Raw genomic sequence first — 8,657 nt, 5'->3', positions numbered from 1 at the left:
TAAAAAAAAAAAAAGACATGTTGGACGGGAAGTACACAAGTGCACACTTCAGGGGAGGGGTGGAGGAGTGGGGGCGCGGCCGCTGTACAACGTCCTGTTGGTGGAAAATATGAAAAGTGAACGACCGCGAGGCTGTCGGAAGTAAATCTTAAACACAAGCAATGTCTGAAGTCTTTTTGTTCGTCTGTTTCGTTTAAACAAGCACTAAATACCTACAGCAGTCTGAGAGTCTGAGGTGTCAGAAGGTTGGGTGGTCTTTGCTGCCCCCCCCATACTGATTTTTGAAACGGGCATGTCTGTCCTGATTGTTCTATTTCTAACTCTTGACATTCGCAGCAATGTCAATAGGGACATTTTAACTCGATTATTCGAGTCTCACACACACACACACACACACGCACACGCACACACACGCACACACACACACAACTACGCTGGCTAAGCCACAACGTTACAGGGACGGTTTCCCGGACCCAGATTAAGCCGGACCCTGGACTATAGAGAATGTTTTTTAGTCCAGGACTAGATTAATCTGGGTCCAGGACACTTGTTCTCACATTTATAATCTGTGTGTGTGTGTGTGTGGGGGGGGGGGCAGGGCAGGGGCAGGAACCCAATGACCTGAAACCATAGAAAGAGAACGAGTAGATGGCATGTTGATTTTAAAAGTGGAATTTGAACCCTGTAATCCAACGGACTTCCCCTTTAAACGGCCATGTCCGTTCTCCTCGTTCCATCTCTACGGCTGAAGCCCAAAATACCCTGAAGCTTCTGGAACCAGAGGGAGAGACGGCAGTGGAGGACCCACACGGCTGCAGCCTGGCTCACACCTGGGCTGACGCTACATTCAGGTGCTCCTCCGAAATCGGAAACTCAAGAAACTTCCCGCTCGGGAACTCTGTGTGACTTTGAGACCTCAGAGTCGTCGTCGTCGTCGTCCCCCACGCACACGGAGCGATAGGGTAACCTAACCTAACAGGGTGTGACTTCGGGGAGCCCTGCGGGAGATTGAAGTTGGAATGTTCAGAGTTTCAGAGGAGCGCCTGAACGCACCGTGTATCACAAAGCGGGATGGCGTATTACGTCGTCAGCTGACTCTGAGGAAACGCCCAGATATACAACGAGCTGTTTGTTCAGTTCAACGTGAGTCGTTGGGGAGTATTAGGAGTAATCACGCCCGGTTCACATTTTACCACCTTAGAAATATGAAGTTAATCCGGAATACTCAAAGAAAGGTCATCTGGAAAGGTCAGCGGATGGAAAGCTGCTTTGTGATACACCGCCCTGGTCCCCAGGGCACAAACACACACGTAGCGACGCGCTTTAGTGACTCACTGTGAAAAGATCATTTAAAAAAAAAAAAAAAAAAAAAAAAATGAAAATAATAATATAAAAAAAAAGAAAGAATAAAACATTCCTTAGTTAGTTGCCATGCAAACAATAACTGGAAGGTGTGAATTGAAGGAAGAAAATGAGGAGGGGAGGGAAGGGGGGGTCATGTAAAAGCAGCACCAGTGGGTCTTCACTGCCATCAGAGAGAAAAGAAACTAACCAGAAGTCCATAGGTAGACAACACCTGGTCAGACAGGGAGAAAAGCATTGTGGCTGTTTAAGATGTCTAAGGGAGGTAACAGTGTGTGTGTGTGTGTGTGTGTGTGTGTGTGGGTCAAAATAGGAATGTGGTGTCAGGTGTGTTTGCTTGGGTGGGTGGTGGGGGGGGCGAGCAGAATTAGCTGGGTGACGGGGATGTATTTGAGCACCGGACCAGGAAGCAGGGAAACAGAAAGAAAGTTGCTGGTTGGTGGTCTCAGTGGCAGCAGCCCCCACAGTGCCCGCCCCCGTGGGCGTGGCCTGAACCCTCGCCATGTTTGGTTCGCCGACTCAGGATCTCGTAGGTCACGTCGTCGCCACAGCAACCGGACATACTGGGTGAGGTGTCGTCAATCTCAAACCTGAGGGAGAGAAAGGAGGGAGGGAGGGAGGGAGGTAGAGAAGGAGAGAGGGGGAAGGGAGGGAGGTAGAGAAGGGATGGAGGTAGAGAAAGAGAGGGGATGAGGGAGGGGATGAGGGAGAGAAGGGAAGGGAGGGGATGAGGGAGAGAAGGGAAGGGAGGGGATGAGGGAGAGAAGGGAGGAGATGAGGGAGAGAAGGGAAGGGATGAGGGAGGGAAGGGAGGGGATGAGGGAGGGAAGGGAAGGGAGGGGATGAGGGAGAGAAGGGAGGAGAGGGGATGAGGGAGAGAAGGGAAGGGAGGGGATGAGGGAGGGAAGGGAAGGGAGGGGATGAGGGAGAGAAGGGAGGAGAGGGGATGAGGGAGAGAAGGGAAGAGAGGGGATGAGGGAGAGAAGGGAAGGGAGGGGATGAGGGAGAGAAGGGAAGGGAGGGGATGAGGGAGAGAAGGGAAGGGAGGGGATGAGGGAGAGAAGGGAAGGGAGGGGATGAGGGAGAGAAGGGAAGGGAGGGGATGAGGGAGAGAAGGGAAGGGAGGGGATGAGGGAGAGAAGGGAAGGGGGATGAGGGAGAGAAGGGAGGAGATGAGGGAGAGAAGGGAGGAGAGGGGATGAGGGAGAGAAGGGAAGAGGGGATGAGGGAGAGAAGGGAGGAGAGGGGATGAGGGAGAGAAGGGAAGAGGGGATGAGGGAGAGAAGGGAAGAGGGGATGAGGGAGAGAAGGGAAGAGGGGATGAGGGAGAGAAGGGAGGAGAGGGGATGAGGGAGAGAAGGGAAGAGGGGATGAGGGAGAGAAGGGAAGAGGGGATGAGGGAGAGAGGACATTATATAGAAAATTAACACCAAATTCAACTAATCAGTTGCTCGTTAGCGTGCTTGTAGGAACCACAATGACTGGAAGGCACTGAGAGTAGAGAGAGAGGGAGGGGGGGAGAGAGGGGGAGACAGGGGGGGAGAGAGAGAGAGAGGGAGAGAGAAAGAGGGGGGGAGAGAGAGAGAGAGGGGGGGGAGAGAGAGAGAGGGGGGAGAGAGAGAGAGAGAGGGGGGGAGAGAGAGAGAGAGAGGGGGGGAGAGAGAGAGAGAGAGGGGGGGGAGAGAGAGAGAGAGAGGGGGGGGAGAGAGAGAGAGAGGGGGGGGAGAGAGAGAGAGAGAGGGGGAGAGAGAGAGAGGGAGGGAGAGAGAGAGAGGGAGAGAAAAAGAGGGGGGGAGAGAGAGAGAGGGGGGGAGAGAGAGAGAGAGAGAGACAGGGGGGGAGAGAGAGAGAGAGAGAGAGAGAGGGACCGTAGAGAGAGGGGGAGAGAGAGATGGGGGGACAGACAGCAGAGAGACTTACTGTAAGGCTTCCCTGAAGAACTGGTACGCCCCATGGTTGTGTTTAAATACTGTCAGCATGACCTTCTTCATTTGTGTGCTGGAGGGAGGAAGAGGGGGGGGAGGGAGGAAGAGAGAGAGAGAAAGAGGGAGACAAGTTAAGTTTCCATTGTCTTTAGATTTATATCATTAATAATATTCTTCCGATGTTTTGATTACATTAGCCAATCTCACGACCATATCTCCTTGTTCTATTCTTCAAGCCTATCGTTTAAGTTTGGGCAATATTGTTTTTATCTCGACAGTCATGCTAATAATTTGAATTGGAATATGAGAGAGAGAGAGAGAGAGAGCCTAGATAGCGTTAGGGTGCCATGGTGACCGGGGGGGGGGGGGGGGGGGGGTACCTGTTGGCGATGAGCTGTAGGATCTGGATCAGGAACTTGCCCAGCCCTTTCCTCCGCACTTTGCTCTCCAGCTGCACCTCGTAACTAGAAATACACCACCAGGTTAGATTAACAACCAACAGTCCACCACCAGGTTAGATTAACAACCAACAGTCCACCACCAGGTTAGATTAACAACCAACAGTCCACCACCAGGTTAGATTAACAACCACCACTCCACCACCAGGTTAGGTTAACAACCATAGAGTTACTGTACACAGAAAAACCTCTTCACAAAGCTGGACCAGGGCCCAGTATTTCCAAACTCTTCATCTGGATCAGAATGATCAGGATCAGATCTGTCTGATTTTCTCCATACCACTATATGAAACATTATGACATATTATATTATACTACTATATGAAACACTGGACCCTGGTGACAGATATATACCAAAACCCAGAACCAGTGGTCTGGTGGTCTGGACCGAAACCCAGAACCAGTGGTCTGGACCGAAACTCAGAACCAGTAGTCTGGTGGTCTGGACTGAAACCCAGAAGGTTCTGGTGGTCTGGACTGAAACCCAGAACCAGTAGTCTGGTGGTCTGGACTGAAACCCAGAAGGTTCTGGTTCCTCACCAGTAGAGCACCTCCTCCCCGCACTCGTTGTCGAATCGGAAGTGAGAGAAGGCGACGGGGGCGGAGTCGGCGTCGCGGGCCAGGAGGTACCACGCCCTCTCGTCCTTCATCTCATCCCTCTTTTCTCTCTCCTTCCATCCCCACTCGCTCTGCTCGTACCTGTGGGTGGGCGGGGTCAAAGGTGAGAGGTCACAGCGTAAGATTAACATCAATGTTAAGTCGTGTTGTCTTTAGCAGACCAGGGGGAGGCTGGTGGAGGTAGAAATCGGAGGTCGGGCTTCATTGTAATGCATGGAATGATGACGTTTGGTACTGCACCTGAAGCCATCCATTACAATGGGCCCGTCCTCCGATTTCTACCTCCACCAGCCTCCCCTGTAGCACTTGTGTTGCTGAACGACCCTTTCATCACCTTTTCTCTCCCCCCCCCCCCCCCCCCCCCCCCCCTCATCTAAGTGTCTCCATGTTGGTCATAGTTCACCCCTCTATCCCTCCGACTCCCCCCCCCACCATCCCTCCTACACCCCTTCTCTCGCCTTTCCATCCCTCCCTCTGCTCATCCCTCCCTCCCTCTGCTCATCCCTCCCTCCCTCCCTCCCTCCCCCCTCCCTTCTTACAGCGTCTGCATGTTGGTCCTGGTCAGCTCGTAGGCCCATTCCACAGAGATGGGGTTGAGGGTGGAGACTCTCTTACACTCTATCTGCAGGTTCAGCCTGGGGGGGGGAGAGGAGAAGAGAGTACATCAGTCAGCAGTACACAGAAATAGTGTACATTGTAGGGTGAAGTGTAAGGATGTGGAGTCTGTTGCTACTGTAGAAGACACACACTCAGCAGCACAGATGTACTGGGTCAACACTAACATTAGCTGGGACTGGGGAAGGGGGGGGGCAGGGGGGGAGAAAGAGACAGAGAGAGACACAGACAGAGAGACACACAGACAGAGAGAGAGAGAGAGAGAGAGAGAGAGAGAGAGACAGACAGAGAGAGAGAAAGAGAGAAACAGACAGACAGACAGAGAGAGAGAGAGAGACAGACAGACAGAGAGAGAGAAAGAGAGAAACAGACAGACAGAGAGAGAGACAGACAGAGAGAGAGAGAAACAGACAGACAGAGAGAAACAGACAGACAGACAGAGACAGACAGAGAGCTCTTACCCGTTTCTATCGTATTTCTTGAAGACGGGGAAAGCAGCCAGAGGGTCGTCCAGCTGTCAGACAGGAAATTACATCACGCTTCATAATTAGACACCGGAAGGGAAACCCAGCTCAGTGATTGGCTGAAACCCATTCCCCCGCCCCCTCACCTTATTGGCTGCGTCCACCTTGGCGCAAACGGCGTCCATGGCCGCTCTCTCCTCCTGACGACGCTGCTTCTTCTCCTTCGCTCGATTTGACTTCCTCTGGAGGGGAGGAACAGGGGAGAGAGAGGAGGGGAGGGGGGAGGAACAGAGGAGAGAGAGGAGGGGAGGGGGGAGGAACGGGGGAGAGAGAGGAGGGGAGGAACAGGGGAGAGAGAGGAGGGGAGGGGGGAGGAACAGGGGAGGGGGTAGGAACAGGGGAGAGAGAGGAGGGGAGGGGGTAGGAACAGGGGAGAGAGAGGAGGGGAGGGGGGAGGAACAGGGGAGAGAGAGGAGGGGAGGGGGGAGGAACAGGGGAGAGAGAGGAGGGGAGGGGGTAGGAACAGGGGAGAGAGAGGAGGGGAGAGAGGAGAGGAACAGGGGAGAGAGAGGAGGGGAGGGGGGAGGAACGGGGGAAGAGAGAGGAGGGGGGGACGAGGGGGTGGGAACAGGGAGATTGGGGAGAGGAACAGGGGAGAGAGAGGGAGAGGAACAGGGAGAGAGGAGGAGAGGAACAGGGGAGATTGGGGGAGAGGGGAGGAGAGGAACAGAGGAGAGAGGGAGAGGAACAGAGGAGAGGGAGGGAGAGGAACAGAGGAGAGGGAGGGAGAGGAACAGAGGAGAGGGAGGGAGAGGAACAGAGGAGAGGGAGGGAGAGGAACAGGGGAGAGAGGAGAGGAACAGGGGAGAGAGGAGAGGAACAGGGGAGAGGGGAAGAGGAACAGGGAGAGGAACAGGGGAGAGAGGAGGGGAGGAACATGGGAGAGAGGAGAGGAACAGGGGAGAGAGGAGGAGAGGAACAGGGGAGAGAGGGGAAGAGGAACAGGGAGAGGAACAGGGGAGAGAGGAGGGGAGGAACATGGGAGAGAGGAGAGGAACATGGGAGAGAGGAGGAGAGGAACAGGGGAGAGAGGAGGAGAGGAACAGGGGAGAGAGGAGGAGAGGAACAGGGGAGAGAGGAGGAGAGGAACAGGGGAGAGAGGAGGAGAGGAACAGGGAGAGGAACAGGGAGAGGAACAGGGGAGAGAGGAGGGGAGGAACATGGGAGAGAAGAGGGGAGGAACATGGGAGAGAGGAGGGGAACAGGGGAGAGGAGGGAGTGATGAGGTGGGAGAATAACATTGTAATTTGACAAAATCTTCTCCAGTGTGTGTGTGTACAAAGGGAATGAACAGTGCCACATGAGTGCTAGCATGCGACTATTTGTGTGGCACACACTGTCAATTTACTATAATGTCATTGATCATCATCATTATGTGTGTGTGTGTGTGTGATGCATGTTTGTTCTGGTCCGCCCTACCAACAGGTGGTTCAGACTGATCATGTTGAAAACGAGTGTGTGTGTTTTGAGTACATTTCTGTGTTTGTTTGTACTCGTTTGAGACGGAGGCCCATCAACGGATGCGAATTCAGGTCCAATGTTGAAACGCTCAGACACACGAACGCCTGAGAAAGTAACATGACAAACTAACTAACATGCCTCAACTCGCTCTCTCAGCTTGATTACTTCTTTATATTTATTTATATATATATATATATATGGAAAGCATATTACGTCTTCAGGGAAGAATGTCAACCTAACAATTCTGTCTCAAAACACGAGGGTTACGGCGAGCAGGAACCACGTGTAAAGTTATTAGCAGCAAGATGCGGGTCATCATTCTTCCGAGAACTTCTGGAGAGGCTCACTGCCTGCTCTTCACCCCGACCAGACACGGGCTTAAAAACGGCTGAAAACCTCAACCTAATTTAGTTTAATTCACCGATCGGTGGTGTGCGGCGACCACGAAAGCACACTGTTCTTCTAGGCTAGTCGGTCGGCTGGGTTGGACAGACACCTTGCAGTGAACATCTTGGCTAAATCAGTAATAAAGATGGAGTCCTGACCCGAGTGGCTAGGCTAACACACACACACACACACACACACACACACACACACACACTAACTACAAGGCTAAAGCAATCAACACAATAATAAACATGGACGGCACAGTGGAAAACACACTAACACTGGCAGAAATCGGAGAGAGGGGGGGGGCGATCGTATGAAATTGTTCATTAAAATCGAGACTATAGAGGCAATCAAAGTGTGTGTGTGTGTGTGTGGTAGCTGGATTGCAATGCTAGCACTATCAGGGCCACTCAGACTGGCTGCTGCAGCCACCACCCCCACCCCCCATCCCTCCATCTCTCCTTTCCCCATCACGCATTCACTGGATCATGAATTTAGAAGCATGCTCTTTGTTCCCCGTCCGTCCGTCCGTCCGATTGATGCAAGCATTCATCTCTTTCTCGCTGTTTTTCCCCCACAAACAGAAACACAAGAGACGGACACACACACACAAACTCACCCCCATTCCGTTGTGTAACACCGTCCTCCTTGAAGAAACTAGCGGATTGTAATCGGTTTAGCTGTGTACGACCTGCTTGCTGCCTGTTGCTAGATTGATTTTTTTGGGGGGGTTTGGTGAAAAGGGGGCAAAGCTTATGAATGATAGCGATGCTAAAGCTTAGCGAGGAAGCTAGCTGGCTCGCTGGCTGGCTAAAAAAAAAAAATAACAATCGGAGGACAATTCGTTACACCTCAACGATAAAACGTTTAGCACGTTTTATTTTTTTTCTCCGCCGGATTGGCGCCAAGAGTAGTGGGTGAATTACGTCTCTTGGCCCTGATCCCTCTTCCTTTCCTCTATCCTTTCCTCCCTCCCTCTCTCTCTTTCTTTGCCTCCTCTTCTCCCTCCAACATTAGCGCGAAGATCGTTTCCTCGTTGTGGAAATGACGACATGAGCTGTAGGGGTCAATACGGCTGCCAGCCGTTCCTTCCTGATTGCACTGTCTGCCTACAAATCTAATTATCTCTTTTTCCATTTGATAAATAAATTCGATAAGACATAATTGGAGGCATTGTGATCTTTTTTTTTTTTTTTTTTTTTTTATGTTCACGAGTTCCCTAATATTGGGGATACAGTGAAGCAGCATGTTAGTCCTTAAGAGGGCTCGCTGAGGGGCACATTTTGCCAAATATTCATGGCGGG

At 52.2% G+C, this 8,657-nt stretch overlaps 1 protein-coding gene across 1 annotated transcript; it reads right to left on the bottom strand.

The window, feature by feature from the left end:
- Window positions 1–585: 585 nt before the first annotated feature.
- On the bottom strand, window positions 586–8,329 carry naa40 (N-alpha-acetyltransferase 40, NatD catalytic subunit). Its single transcript, XM_083681732.1, has 8 exons — window positions 7,973–8,329; window positions 5,589–5,684; window positions 5,440–5,492; window positions 4,903–4,998; window positions 4,286–4,444; window positions 3,668–3,751; window positions 3,283–3,360; window positions 586–1,952 (listed from the first exon to the last, which is right to left on the bottom strand). Exons 1-8 carry the CDS (start codon window positions 7,976–7,978, stop codon window positions 1,808–1,810), a joined length of 717 nt encoding a protein of 238 aa, XP_083537858.1. The 5' UTR covers window positions 7,979–8,329; the 3' UTR covers window positions 586–1,807.
- Between the last annotated feature and the right edge of the window lie 328 nt (window positions 8,330–8,657).

This window comes from Argentina silus (assembly GCF_951799395.1).
Source record: "Argentina silus genome assembly, chromosome: 1".
In the NCBI taxonomy this organism is placed as follows: Eukaryota; Metazoa; Chordata; class Actinopteri; order Argentiniformes; family Argentinidae; genus Argentina; species Argentina silus.
This window is presented reverse-complemented; position numbering and strand designations above follow the sequence as displayed.